The 15,911-nt window shown below is 30.8% G+C and overlaps 1 protein-coding gene across 1 annotated transcript; it reads right to left on the bottom strand.

Moving 5' to 3' along the window:
* Nucleotides 1-285: 285 nt before the first annotated feature.
* On the bottom strand, nucleotides 286-15,895 carry LOC139487649 (inactive serine/threonine-protein kinase 19-like). Its single transcript, XM_071272598.1, has 8 exons — nucleotides 15,792-15,895; nucleotides 12,274-12,382; nucleotides 10,343-10,494; nucleotides 9,228-9,369; nucleotides 8,607-8,703; nucleotides 6,324-6,480; nucleotides 5,638-5,726; nucleotides 286-3,726 (listed from the first exon to the last, which is right to left on the bottom strand). Exons 2-8 carry the CDS (start codon nucleotides 12,374-12,376, stop codon nucleotides 3,684-3,686), a joined length of 783 nt encoding a protein of 260 aa, XP_071128699.1. The 5' UTR covers nucleotides 12,377-12,382; nucleotides 15,792-15,895; the 3' UTR covers nucleotides 286-3,683.
* Between the last annotated feature and the right edge of the window lie 16 nt (nucleotides 15,896-15,911).

The following is a 15,911-nucleotide window of genomic DNA, read 5'->3' as shown; positions in this document are numbered from 1 at the left end:
ACCAGAGGGACATTTAAACTCATAGATCGAAAACAAACTGAGAACGCCATGGCTAAAACAGAAAAAGACTAACAGACAAATAATTGTACAAAAGAAACCACATACAAAACTAAAGACAACACGAACCCTACCAAAAACTGGGGGTGATCTCCAGAAGGGTAAGCAGATCCTGCTCCACATGTTGCTCATATTATTAAAAAACAGTGAATAGTCTAATTCGGTATGTCATATTTGTGAAAAGGGAATATTTACTTTTATTTGGTGAATGAAAAATAATATCTATCATAGAAAACAAGATTTTATTACCAATAATGTTATTAAAAGGCACTAAAACATTGTACACAACAAAGTAAAAAATGTATTATTCTCTTTTACATTGTATATGGTTTTTATTAACAAATACACATGCACCATGTAATTCTGAAATTCAACATAGAACTCTTTAAATAAGTTAAAAAAACAAACAATCATTGAACTTGTGAGTTATATTCTAGTTAACCTTATACTAAAGAAACTTGTAGCAATGGATTTCAATTATTTTTGTAGTGAATGTAACTTTTCTTGTTTCTACAAAATGTTAACAAGCAGCAATAGATGACAAATTTTTAACATTGTAGGTTCTTAGTTTAATCCAAAACAAAATGTATTCATTTTAAGGCCTTTAGTTTCATCAAAACCCTTGAAAGAAGTATTTATGTAAGGAAAATTTCTAGATTTTCAACTTGTTTGCACCATCAGAAAAAGTTATCCCCAACAAAGTCGATTTCTGGAACATCATATTTCCATGTGTGAATTTTTCTATCATTCAATCATTAAATTATTGTGTAAACCATAGAATATAGTTTACACTTCTTGAAAAAGGCAACCCTCTGAAATCATATAACACTGTCTAAAACAGTTTAAAGTACCTAGCAGTAACCCGTAAAATACAGTACCTACATTATAGGGTTAATAATAGTAGTATAAATCTTATTCATAAACTGACCCTTGAACCTTGAACGAGGGATTATAAAATACTTTGATAAACACAATTTTGTTCATCAATAAACATATCAAATCGTTTAATTTATGACAAATATGTTTCATCTCAATCTTAATGCTACCAGAAACCTAAATTCTGATCATAAAAAATCTCTCCATTAACAAATCACAAATCATTTCATTAATACAATACAATAATCAATATCCATCTATCAATAACAAACAGGTACAATGTAGAGTGCAACACATCATTCCACATATTTGTATGAATAACATACATGTTACTTCTTAAAACAAATATCTATACCTCACATATGCACAAATCAATGAGCTATTTTGTGAACTGATAACCCTACTGTGCTAGGGATATACAAAAATATTCATAACAATCCTGAAAACTATCAAACAAAATGGATTCTTTGATTTAATACTTAATTGATTTGCATCACTGTAACAATTTAGCTGAAAGAGCAAATATGTCTTGAAGTATTACAAAAACTTATATTGGATAACTGAAAGTACAGGGTTCTACTTAATGATCAAAATGACAGTACAAATGAAGAAATAGCAAATAAAAGACTCCAGTAGGCAGTATATTATTGCAACTTTCAAGAAGGATAAGCAACACCTTGGCAATAGGCAAAATGAATGAAAGAACAAAAAAATGTCCAAAAAACGCTTCAGATAAAATGAATAAGAAAAATAAACTCCCAAAAAACAGAGGTATCATTATATATCATACCATATTTCCTGCTACTTTTTTCTCTAATTATTCAAGTTGTTTGAAAGGAGAACGTAAAAGTAAAAATACATGATAATTGAGTTATAAATAAAGAATATATAAACATATAATTAGATACTGTTCCAACATGTCTAAAGCTGTGTATTCCAAAACTGAGAGCAATGTTATTGGAAGGTGATTCTCTTCCTTCAGAAGAACTTGTCCTGTGGTAGACTATTTTGGGATGAGATACCAGAACAACTATCACAATGTTAGGTTACATCAATAAAATTATAAAAGAAATGTGTGTACAACTTCTGCTATTTTTTACAGATTCAATGTTAAAAACATTTGATATTTTGCTAATGAGTCAATATCACTTGTGAAATATTCCATCTTACATTTATTTACATTAAAATATGTTTTCATACACACTTTTTCTTAAGTTTAACTTATCTTGTATATTAGGGCTTAACATCTCAAAAATCGTCTGTACTACAATTTTTTAAATTGTTCGAATAAATAATTCATGCATTTGTACATTCTACATATAACACAAAACAGAGGCTCCCCGGATCCCAAAAATATATTCATCATTAAAACTTTAAGCAACAATGGATGGTTTGATTCTGGCAACCTATATACTGTTCTCTCACTTTTATGTTTGTTTCAAAGACAGTGACTTACTAGTGTACACCCAAGTACAAAATATACCAATTATTGTTTAAAGAGTTTTTTGGTTTTTTTTTATAATTCCTTTGAGGTCAGCATTCAGGAAAACATTTGGGAGAGGGGAAAGGAGATGGATTTTAAACTCAGCATATTGGCATTACAAGAAGCTACATTAAATATCCTTACCAAAAAAAATGTTGTTAACAAATATTGCTTTGCATGAGCTTATCTTCAATATGTTTTTTTTTTTCATGGTAATGTTTAACAGGGATTATACAAATCCTCTGACACAAATGGTATATCAAAATGGGTAAAATAGGTAGGTTAACCCATTTAAACTTTTTTTCTTGGCTTCTGTTTTGATTTTCCTCCAGCACCACTCAATCCCTAAAGCTTCCTGGTCACTCGTTACCTACCCCACTACTTATGACCCAAAGGTATACCCCAAGTACATGGTTATTTCTTAAACCTCATAACACTTAATCAATGCATTAGTGTTGCCTGGTTATAACTCAGATATTTAGCATTACTTCGGAGAATAACATCCAATCATATTGCCTTTCCTTATCAGAGAACTAGAAAACCTCATGGTTATTTTGAATAACTGGAAACAAGTAGTCATAAGACATTATCTAAAATTCATATATTATAATAAATTAATTCAAATAAACAGCTGATATACTATCAATTATAAATAACTTTGGTATTATACAAAAATAACTATCACATAGATCATTATTTCTAATAACATTTTTTTCACATATACAAATAGCTACCTCATCACTTATTTAGCAGTTATTTTTAAATATTTCTGTACATTCTAGACAGATACTTTACAATGTTACTTGACATTTTACAATGATTCTTGTTACTTTGTTTGGTATAGGTCTGCCATTTCTTGATATATCTGTTCTTCATTAAAAAATAATTTCAAATAGCAAGTTTCTATGTTTCAGATTTAAACTAATCGCCACAAGAAAATTAAAGACTTGTAGATTCTGTTTTTAAAATCTTTAGCATGTTTTAACCAATGCAACACTTTGTGTTCTATACAAACAACTGTAAAACAAAATAAAAAGAATGAATTCATAATTTTTTAGAATTCCTACTCTGATGAAGAACTATTTTTTCTACATGGCCATGTTTTAACAGGTACCATGCAAGTTTAATAAATACTGCACTCATAAACAACTCCCTATCACATTCAGCCTAATAAATACATGTGTTTTACAACGAACAGTACAAACACACAGCAGTATCATTAATAACATCCCAGTCATCATTTATCACATTCTAGTCATAGTTATCATCAATCTTTCAATCTTAACAGCTGTCCTGAGGTGGTTTGTATACTGAAAAAATAAAAATATATTAAATAAAACTTTGGAGTACATATGGATAAATGATATTTAACATCAGAAATCTGTTTTTAAAATTTATTATCACTTCTGCTTGTCTATAGATATAGACACTGGCTTAAGTGAATACCATACAGTTACAGGGGAGGTAATGACTTGCTAACGTAAAATGTTATTTTCATGTCAAACTGTGACATATCGGGAAAAGATGCATTTTTTGACTGATTTTTATCATTCAAACTGATTTAACTTGAAATTGGATTGATGGAGCCCTTTTTTTAAAATGACATTTGGTTTGATTACGTTTGAATATTATTTGTACCAATTTCATGAAAAAGTCAACATTTAATTTTTTTTTAAATTTGATAAATATAGCACAAAAAGTGTCGTTATTTTCCTACAATCCAGAAACTTTGTTAAAAATTATTAATTTTTGAAGAACTGTTTGACAAATAAAGAGCATATATATTTAAAGAATTTTTTCATAATGTTTCTGCAAAAATCTGCTTGTGTTTATCTGTTTAAATAAAAAAGTTAAGTGTGTCCAAAGGATAAAAATAGAAATGTCCAAAAACTAAAATTTTGAGTAAAATTAATGTCCAAAATTTTAACCCCTTTTATCTCTTAACCCTTAGACTGCTGCATTCATTTCTATTGTACTTTTGTGTATTGCTGAATAAAATTTTAATCACTGATGAAATAAACATGTTCACTTACAATTGCTGTATCTTTGTAAATATTGAATATTCATCAATAAAAGTTATATAAAAAAGTATTGTTAGGTTCTGTATTTTTTATTTATTTTATTTTTGTGTGAGTCTCTGGTCATTTTTTACCTGTACAGGTGCAAATAGAGGTAAACAAAGGTAAACTTATTTTTTTCATGTTTTATTAACGTATCCATCAATGTAAAAGTATCCATGACTTCAGAATTGAACCAATATATAAAAATCTCTTTTAAGAACTAGTTCCATTGTGATTATCAAAAAAAAAAAAGTTTCTTCTAGAACCAACAGCCTTTTTGATGCAAATATTTTCCGGTATTTTCCTCCGACTTTCACTGCGCCGACTTTTACTTCCATGTACAAATATATTTATACTACAAGTTCATTGTTATAGCTTTCATCAATAAATAATCTTGAGAAACTTAAAGTTCGGATCTATCGATGTCAGTCAATATTGATTCACATTTGAAAGGCGAAATGATAAACATCGCAAATCCTGTTTCATGTCATCCATTTTGGACAAGGTCTGGGAATCCCAGTGGTTCTCGCTTTAAAAGTCTTCTGTTCGCATTTTTGATAGAATATTTCTATTTCCATCTATTATATCTTCTGTTCTCGTCCAAATTCTTTTTATCGGCCGCCGCTGTTAAATCGTTATCAATGAAATACTTCTGAACGTGTTGGCCATTTCTCCAAATAATATCCGCCATTTTGTCACTTTTTTCATCAAAAATTTTCACTTTTGGTTTTATCGCTTACACCTGATTTAAAGTCAAGAGACACTCGAAAGAACGCAGATTTTAACCAATCAGAATCCATACAAGTCGAAACTGCCGCAATCTCATGAATATTGACTCCGCCCATTCCATGGTAACTGTGTAAACAAACGAGTTACGGAAAACGACTATAGTCGCGCGTAGCAATAGCGAACTGCTTTATCGGAACGACAATAGTCGCGCGTAGCAGTCTAGGGGTTAAAGTAGCATATGACACATTTTACCTATCTGAATCTACTTAATACTATTAGAATCTGCTTGACATTATGCTGTCATTTGTAGGTCAATACCATGTGTCTTTTTATTCATTGGGTTGCTGTCTCCTTGATGTTACTTTAAAAAAAATCTTTTATTCATATTTATGGAGATGAAATATTTTTTTTTCTCAATTTAATATACTTTACCTGAGTATCAGATCAGCACCAATAATATCTTGTAGATGGTATGTTAATCCTAGACGACACATTTTGGGTAGTTTTCGCTGTTCTAAATCCTATAAGTAAAAAAATAAATTAGAAGATATGAAATTACCTAGGTTTTCATCCCAATAATCTCTTCAATGGCAATCAACAATTTGAATATATCTACTTGTATTGACCTTAATATGTAAGCATAGACCATTTAATTTTACGGCTTCCTTCATCTAAGCCAGGCTATTTTGTTCATCTATGAAATAATCTGTGAAAGTAAATGTGAAACAGGTAATAAAACTACCATCCCCACCAATGACTGCAGGTTCCATTGGAAAATGTGAACCAAATAAAAACAAAATATTTTTTTATGTCTAGAATAATGTTTCAGTGGGGAATTTATTGATTGATTGGTGTTGAATGGGTCTTTCAGCATTATTGTTCTATTTCATTGTGGACAGTTTTTAATGGTGTAGGAAGCTGCAGTACCTGACAAATCAGTAAGAAAATTTTCAACCCTAGTCAATAACGATTGGAGTAGAGGGCACCTGCTTCATGTGCATTGGAGCTCACAACCTCAGTGTTGACAGGTATGTGATACAGTAGTTCAACTACTCAGACCACTTGGCCACAGAGGCCCTGTTCAGTGATCAAGCAGAACATGCAAACGTAAAACTTACGTTTTTGAGTATTTCTTTGTATTTGCTTTTTTTAATCATAGTTAATATGGCTTTCCTCCCACGCAGTAAACTTTTCATAAACATTCCAGTATTGGGTACAGCTAACCACCAACTTCCAACGGTTCTGTTTGTTAATACTGTGGCTTTCAGAAGTTGCCTATAACAAAACACAAATACACATATATTGATATATAATGTACACTAGATGTATTAATACTCTTTATACTGTGGCCTAGTAGCAAATACGAATACTTTACCTATAAATAATTGAACTTTTTTTATGCTTGGCAATATTGTCAGAGCCACAACAGGTTTTTTTTTAAAAAGAGGGTTATAAGACTGCTTAATCTAATAGAAAAATAAGAGATGTCTTGTATTAATTCATGATACACAAAACCCCTGCACATACTTGACAAATGATTTACAAATCCCAGTACAATAATTACTGTTATATAACAAAACAGGTAAGAAATATTAATCTTCTTTGACTTACATGTAACTTTACAGTTTAATGAGACATCATAATGCAAGATATATAAAAGTTGCTTTTAACTTTTCACTGTATATATACTCACCATAAACATGCTGTAACATTCAGTATGGAATATATTTCATGCTAAAGACGGACACATTCATTTAAAAGGCATTTTGAAAACAGACAATAGAATTATATCAGGTTTGGGGAACGAGTAGGTTATCACAAAGTTCATTTCTTGATGACCTCATTTCATGATGGTACAAATCGATTTACTGTTAACTTTCGCTTCTAATGTTTTGTAAACTCATTTATTTTTAAACCCGAACCAGGCATATGCATTCTGTAATTGTCCAAAATTTTCATTCGTTGGTCATTTGGCTTGTGGATAGTTTTATCATTTTCAACTTTATAGTGACTGGAAAGGGTGGAAAAATTCATCAGATGAGCAAATGCTGAAGACACCTGGAAACAGAACCAGATCATTTGATATTTCATCTTATAAAAAGAAACTGAGATTTGGATTGTTCCACTTCCAAGGTAAAAATGTTTATCTCTTGTGAAATGAAATAAAAAAAAACATTGTAACACTGTTATGGTATTATTGCGTAACAATTTTCATATTGGCTTAGTTATAGGTCCGAGGGTACCATATTGGCCTGAGGCGAAGCCGAAGGCCAATATGGCTGCCCGAGGACCTATAACTAAGCCAATATGAAAATTGTTACGCAATGATACCTTTATTAATTAACACTAGTATTTAGTCAAATAAGCTCCAGTTAATTAATAATAAGCCTTATTTATTAGGAAGGAAGGGAAAGAGGGTGTTTAAAAATTATGAGTGTCAATTCTAAGTTTTTTCCTATCTGTGAATTGACACCCCATCCTATTAATTAACTACAGTGTTACAATATTTTTTAAATTTCATTTCAAAAGAGATAAATATTTTTACCTTGAAGTGGAACTATCCAAATACTGTCAGTTTGTTTCTTTTTATTAGATGCAATACATAATGATCTGGTGCTGTTTCCAGGTGTCTTCAGCATTTTCTCATCTGATGAATTTTTCTACCCTTTTCAGTCACTATAAAGTGTTACAACTTAAATTTAGACGCAACACATAAATAGTAATTGGAAAGGTACTGCCATTGCATGTGTTATGCAGAAACTAATTTAAAATCGATGTGTACAATCGTGAAATTATGAGGTCGTCTAGAAATGAACTTTGTGATAATCTACTCGTTCCCCAAACCTGAAACAGTTCTATCGTCTGCTTTCAAAATACCTTTTAAATTAATGTGACCGTCTTTCGCCTGAAATGTATGCCATACTGACATTTTCAGCATGTTTAAGATAAAGAAATGACAACTGCGTCTTCAAAACAACTGTTTACTTTCAGTCTGTGTTTATCGTGACTTTCGATGCCGTAGTTCTCTAGAGTTATCGGGATTTCAACCGATTAGTCTAGAGCTAATCGAATATGCTAATATTGGGCTTGCTAAACCCGGGCCAATACGGAAAAATCCGTATTGGCCTTATAGGACAAAATTATCGATTTGGCAGTTTTACTCGTATTTAGTCAAATAAGCTCCAGTTAATTAATAAAGTTAATTAATAAAGATACTATTACGTGTATTTCTGTATTGGCCTTGTTATTGGTCCTTGTCCAGCTGTATTGGCCTTCTGCTTCACATCAGGCCAATACAGCAAGCCCAATACAGAAATACTTATGTAATATTATTATTAAGGTTCTCTGTTCCATACTTACGTATGTAATATTATTATTAAGGTTCTCTGTTCCATACTTACGTAATATCATCATCTTTAAAGTTATATTCTTTTATAAGGGTATCTTTATTTACATATACATCATTACATCTCTTCACAATAGTGTTAACAAATTTATCTGAAAACCAATAAATATCATAAATTAGAAGACATTATAAATCCATTTTTCATATGAGAGGAAAGTGCTGTAAAGTAAAGCATTTATCTGAATTAATTTCTGCTTATATAATTACAACATAGTGAGCTCTAACAAATTTTCTTTGTTTCCTTGATCTTAGATCCAAACTGGATAAAAGTCTTTGCAATCCTACTTTTCATACTTAATAAAGATATATACTATTGAATAATCTAGTTTAGTCACAATTATTGTTGTTCGTTTGTTCGTGCTTATTTGAATTCTGACTATATTGTGATAGTGAAGTTTTTTTAAGGATTACCCAGAGAAAGCTGTGACATTCAGCCAAAACACTCAATCTTTGTTTTAGTTAAGATTAAAATCAAAATTATTTCTCTATGAAAAGTATTAAGACTCACTTCTTCGGTGTTGATAGGCTAGTCATAATTGTTGGGTTTATCTTATTTTCACATGTATCCCAAATCCTAATTGTTCATACTTATATTGTTTCCTTACTCTTATTTTACCTGCTATACTTTTTGGCACAGAGACTTCAGCCATAACTCTGGTCACATGACATCTGTAGTCCTCTGTAAACACAACTGCATATTCATCAAACTCAGATCCTATCTTAAATATCTTTATCAAACCTTTATTTTTCAGATCATTCTGAAAATAAAAAAACATTTTTCCATAAGAATTTGACATGGAAATCTGCTGAGAAAGTGTCTTTAAGAATGAAATCTTTTAAAAATTAATCTATTATTTTAGTATTAAATGTTTTCTATAAATGTGTAATATAACATTTATTTGCCATTCAATATATACATAGAGAATAATAATACATGGCAAAATCTGTATCATATGTCATATCATCCCGAGGGATGATATTGGTCGAGGGTGATATGGCATGTGATACCGATTTTGCCGTGTTTTACACTTTATTATATATTTCAACAGGAGAGTATAGATGAACTGCATTATGATCCCTAGCACCTGGGTTACTTTCAGTTCTACTTTTGTCTTTATTCAAAAGCTTCAAAAGAACTGCTCAATTACTCATCCGAAGCACCATGGTTACCTTACAATTTGCGTGCTGTCGTTTGAAAAAATATTTTGCTCATTGTATTTTTTTTGTGTGTTTTGTATGGTATATTTTATTGAGTTCTTTTTTATAGTTGCATTTCTTGTGCCAGGAGATATGAAAACACGACATTTGTGACGTCACATGCAAAACAATGACATCATTCAATAAATTGTTTCATGCCCTAATGACTGCTCATTTAGGACCCATTTTGAGGAAAAATATTTCTTGAGAAGCTTGCATATATTAAAACGGACTTTATGAAAAAATGATAAAAATTAGTAGGGGTGTGATAAAGGGTGCGCATCAAAGTTGCACAATATGGATTAAAAAGCAGGCTATTTATCAAAACTACTGTATTTACTACTAAATATATGACAAATGTATGTAGCATTGCAGTCAATATATATTTATTTTATATACCTTACCAACAGCAGTGATAATGAAAGCTTTTCCATTATACTCAAAAATTAAATGTATGGGATATTTCCTAATGTGTTTTGCTTCTTCAAACATGCAAATTCTGTTTGAATTGGGAGTGATACTGTTTAAACTTACCAGCTCTTTATCCACAACAGTTCTGTTTTTGTTTAAACTGTATAACTGATGTTTCAGTACCATTGGTGGGAGTCGGTGTTCAAATTTATCTAATGGAAATAAGTTTTTAAAATACATCAAATACACCTCTGTATCAGTTGGTACTCTGGATACTGAAATATAAAATACATAATTAATTCACTGGTTGTTGTTCGTTGATGTGTTACATATTTGTTTTTGTCATTTTTTGTACATGAATTACCAATAGGCCGTTAATATAAAAAAGAAATGTGGTATGATTGCCAATGAGACAACTATCCACAAAAGACGTTAGTTTGTTTTAAGGCAGTGAACTATAGTTGTTAATTTCTGTGTCATTTGGTCTCTCAATCATGGAGAGTTGTCTCATTGGCAATCATACCACATCTTTTCATATAGTAAATATATTATACATTTATGTTTTTCATTCTTTATAACATCAAAGAGAATGAAAGGGCCATGGAATACTGGATTTATATTTCTCTAATTTTTGTGCTATTTTCACATTTCCTGACCAGTGTGAGAAAAATATTTCTCCTCACTAGTGAAAAATCTGTTCTCACCAAATGATTGGTTGAAATTTGATTGTGACGTTAAATTTTCTTGTTTTCTTCTGAATTTTCTTATTGTGACGTCATGAAAAAAGGCTACCATGCCTGATTACGACACATCAAAAGTACACAAATTTCTTCAATTCTTTGAAAAGGAAGGATAATAGTCATAAGAGAAACAGATTCCACCACTGTAACTCGTGTATTACGATATTTCTCCACTCTAAACAGTTAAATTTTAATTATTTAAAAAGCTTGGCAAGCCTCGCACTTTAAACATTAAAATTTAACTGTCTCGAGTGGAGAAATATAGTTATACACTTGTTGCAGTTGTGGAATCTATATGTCTTATTTAAACTCATTCTACACAGTTCAAAACAAACCAGACATATATAAAATATGTATATTGCTATTGATTAGTTTTGCAATGTGCATTGTGTTTAAATGTAATATCAGTATTTAGTTCTATTATAATCTTAAATCAATCCTATTTCTATCTTATTTTTTAGACATAATTTTTCAAATATGACGTCATATTTGTGCTGTTTCAGAAATTCACATGTCTGCATGACGTAATATTGTGCCATTTCACCACTTCGTATGTGACGTCATGCTTATGACTTTTTGCGTTCAGGCCTGGTTTGTCACTGAGTCGGGTGTGTCGATTTTCTGTGTTGGTCTTCAATGTATTATGTATTCCGGTTTTGTTTTCTGTAATTAGTTAAGACGTCAGTTTTATCATGTAAATCTTTTCTATTCATTTGATAAAAGTTTTTGACATAATGAATTTTAAACCTGATGCCTTTTGTTATCTATTATTCATGTGTTTCTTTGCCAAATACGTTCTGCTATTTATTTGTATTGTAGTCCTGTATTATTATGTTGTCATTTTAATGTTATATTTAACAATGCCATCAAAGTGCGAGGTTTGGCATGCCACAAAACCAGTTTCAACCCACCATTTTTTTCTTTAAAAATGTCCTGTACCAAGTCAGGAAAATGGCCATTGTTATATCATAGTTCGTTTCTGTGTGTGTAACATTTATACATTGTGTTTCCGTTGTGTCGTTTGTTTTCTCCAATTTTTTAGTGTGAATTCAAATTACTATAAGACGTGTCACAGTACTTTTCTATCCCAAAGTCATGTATTTGGTTTTAATGTTATATTGGTTATTCTCATCGGATTTTGTCTAATGCTTAGTCCGTTGCTGTGTGTGTTACAATTTAATGTTGTGTCGTTGTTCTCCCTAATATTTAATGCGCTTCCCTCAGTTTTAGTTTGTTACCCTGATTTTGTTCTTTGTCCATAGATTTGTGAGTTTTGAACAGCCGTATACTACTGTTGCCTTTATCTACATTTACCTTCTTCTCTTTCAGCATCAGTTATAGGTACTTTGTTACGAGATTCTGTACATACTTTCTTCTTTTTGTAGAATTCAGGCATCAGTGTCCTTTTTCTACTCATCTTGAGCTGAAATACACAAGTTTAAAATGTTCATACAATAATCATATCAAGTTTCACCCTTTTCACATTTTATATCAAACCACTCAGTAGTGGTCTCCTTTGAAGCATAGTCACAGAGAGCAAAGAGGATTGTAAAACACAAATGACTTTGAAAGCCTGTAATTCAGTAGTTGTCGTTTGTTTATGTGTTACACATTTGTTATCGGTTCATTTTTTGTACATAAAGCATTAGTTTTTTTGTTTGAATTGTTTTACATTGTCATTAGGGGGCCTTTTATAGATGACTATCAGTATGGGCTTTGCTTATTGTTGAATGACATACAGTGACCTATAGTTGTTAATGTCTGTGTCTATTGTGGAGAGTTGTCTCATTGGCAATCATACCACATCTTCTTTTTTTTATAAGTACATAAATATTTAGTTTTTTAATCTTTTGAGTGAATAAATTAGATTTACTTTCATTTTGTAGATATACAGTACCTGGCCAAAAGTTTTGCATTTTTTTGCTATATATTTCATATAAACACATGATAAAAATACATTTTTTTTTTAAATATTTTGAAGGCATTTATGGTTGGTTCTTTCTTAACAAGGCCTTAAAAGACATAGAATTGTCTTAAGTATGTTTGTATATTTGTCATAGTTTTGTCTTCTGGTGTTTTTGTTTTCTCTTGATGTGAACACATACAATAAAACTTCATAATTTAATTTGGTTGTATAGCGAATTTCTAATAAAAAAATAATATTTGTGTTTATCTTGTGAAAACATGAAAATGATCCACATAAAAAATATAACCAAATAAACAAATAAACCTGTGACAATTCTGCTTTTATTGGTACCAAGTTGCTTAAAATCAAACCCAAAATGACCTCAAAATATTTTTGGAAAAATTGTAGTTTTCTACACAGGGCTCACACTACATGTACTTCAGAATAATAGGCGGAAGTGACTTCTCTTTTTTAAACTGATAGGGAGAAGTGGTGACAGGGTTTCCGCTGGCGGTCGCCATTTTCGCAATTTGCAAAAAAATAATAATTGTGGCGATAAAAATTCGTCATTTGCGAAAGAATTTGGCGAAAGAAATATATATATAACGAGTTATTTTCCTCCATCTTGTTTATTTGCTTTTTTTCGAGATTCTCGGACTTTATCCGATCAGACAATACTCGGAATTCACCTTGAGCTCAGAAAATCAATAATCAGCTGATTGCATTTAAACCAATCGACAACAAAGGACTAATTAATAAAGGTGTTGATTGAATTGTTTGACAAAATGAAATGGTTAAATGGCTTCCGCTAAATGTCACATACAGAAATTATTTACCACTTTGCGACGCACGTGTTTGAAGCAATGTTTTGACGTCTCCTCTCCTTTTAAAGACAGTTTAGAAAAGAAAGCTGTTGTTGTGACGAAAAATGTTCATAAGCAAGAAAAATCTCAGATTTAAAACTTTAACCATCCTTTGACTTTAATATAGGTAATTGATTAGGGAGACTACTTCAAAGTCGTTTGAGTGACACACGTGTTTCAAGCATAGTTTTACGTCTCAACTTTTTCATTTACTATTGTTTACGATGGTGAAGAAATGAAAACTGTCGTTATGACGAAATATATCCAAAAGGTTGGGAACAACCCCTCGAATGAGAGTAACTCTTCAATGTTATGACTACACATGGAATGAGGGATCAATTTCATGTGATAAAAGCTTTTGTTTTGTTGTAAAAACCACTTCTTGGTACAAAAGGGCACATCAGTATTTTTCTTTTAAAGAAACTTTCCCTACGAACTATACTGGTATTATATGATAAAAAAAAACAATAATTTGTTATATTCCAGGACTTAAATCTTCTGTATTATTAAAAGTATTCAGCCCCCTCATTTAGAAAAGCTGTTTAAAAAACAATTGATATTTTCCCCTTTTAAGTTAAAAAAAAATCTGATGTTTTAAAGTAAATGTTTAGTCATGCCGGTTTATTCATTAAAATATACACTCTAAAATAAGTTTGAGAGAATAATCATAGACACATTGGGACAAAATCGTCTTATTCAAGGGAGGGAGGGGGTAGAAAAAAGATAAATTTTAAACGTAAAATATATTTATGTTATTTGGCGATAAAAAAAAAAAAGTGGCGAAAAATATATTGTTTTGGCGAAAGAGGTGGCGAAAAAAATAATTGACCCAGGGGAAACCCTGAGGGGTGAGATTTGAAAGAAAAGTGCTCCTTCGCGTGCTGCACTACAATGTTTGGATTTTACTATAGTACATGTATAAATGGTAAATTGTCACATGTAAATAATGTTCTTTTTTATAATGTTTAATTCATATCTGAGTATACAATTAAAGTAACAGTTAAATTTCAAAGTTGTTTAAGTTAAGGTTCTTGTGAGAAACTACCAACTTAATGTCTAGCACTAAAAAGATTTTTTTATGTGTAGCAGGAACAATTCTGCTGAAGATTAAGGGATGCGGACCACAGCTAATTCTAGTTTGTAAACTGATGTGTACAGAAACGACTGATGCCAAATGTGATGCGCTAAAATATATCTAAGTAAATAAAAACCAAAAACAGTGAAAACAATATATAATTTAATCAACAATGTACAACTTTTATCATGTAAAGCCAAATAGTAGAAATGGAGCATTCAATGACTTCAAATTACCCGTACTTAAGGAGGCATGTACATTGTAGCTAATGCACTAACCTAAACGGTAGTTGGAAAGCTTGGCTTTCCTTAGTTGGACTGAAAGTCAGTCCTCAGAGGATTCTACATTATTATTATATTGATATTTTGGGAGGCGACTTTCCGGATATGAGGATTCTACATAATAATCTAAAACCAGTTATATAAAATATATAAGTTTTCCAAAGTTGGTAATCAAAGCTTTTGCGACGGTGCAAATATTAAACGTTACAATAGAAATAAATATCTTTAACCAATGAATTCAAATAGCAAAAGCTATGTTATTTAACAAATATGTACTGAATAAGATTCATGTAAATCATTAAATAAAGAAATATGAAATTTATAGTTTTAAACAAGGGAAATAATAATGCCATAGTAATCTTAACTGCCACATATGTCAAAAAGGTAAAGACATTATCATGAACAATGTCAATATCAACTGACATTGATTTAGTGGATATATGGTTAAAACATGGCTCCAGATAGCTTCAACTGGTTTATGTCGTAATAAAAAGGTTTTATTATTTCAAATCTCACAGGATATGAATAAATAAGGATGTGTACAACTACAAGGCGCCGGCTGAGAGATCATCTTTCAGTTTCAAAGAAAGAACAATAAATCATAATCTGTGAATACTTTTCTTCACAATATAAAGTCTATGCTGAAATCCATTCAATGGGCATTGTAAAAAATATCCCATTAGTTAACCCAAAAACCTCAAACATACTAAGATATCTTATTTCCTTTTGTCGTTTCTTTACTGGAGGAAATCTACATGGGAGCTGACATTTTTTTCTTTCGGTTGGAATGAAACAATTGATTTAATTGGCTGTCAGATTTCATTAAA

This window comes from Mytilus edulis, chromosome 9 (assembly GCF_963676685.1).
Source record: "Mytilus edulis chromosome 9, xbMytEdul2.2, whole genome shotgun sequence".
Classification (NCBI taxonomy): Eukaryota; Metazoa; Mollusca; class Bivalvia; order Mytilida; family Mytilidae; genus Mytilus; species Mytilus edulis.
The sequence above is the reverse complement of the archived record's forward strand: the minus strand, read 5'-3'. Positions and strand labels throughout refer to the sequence as shown.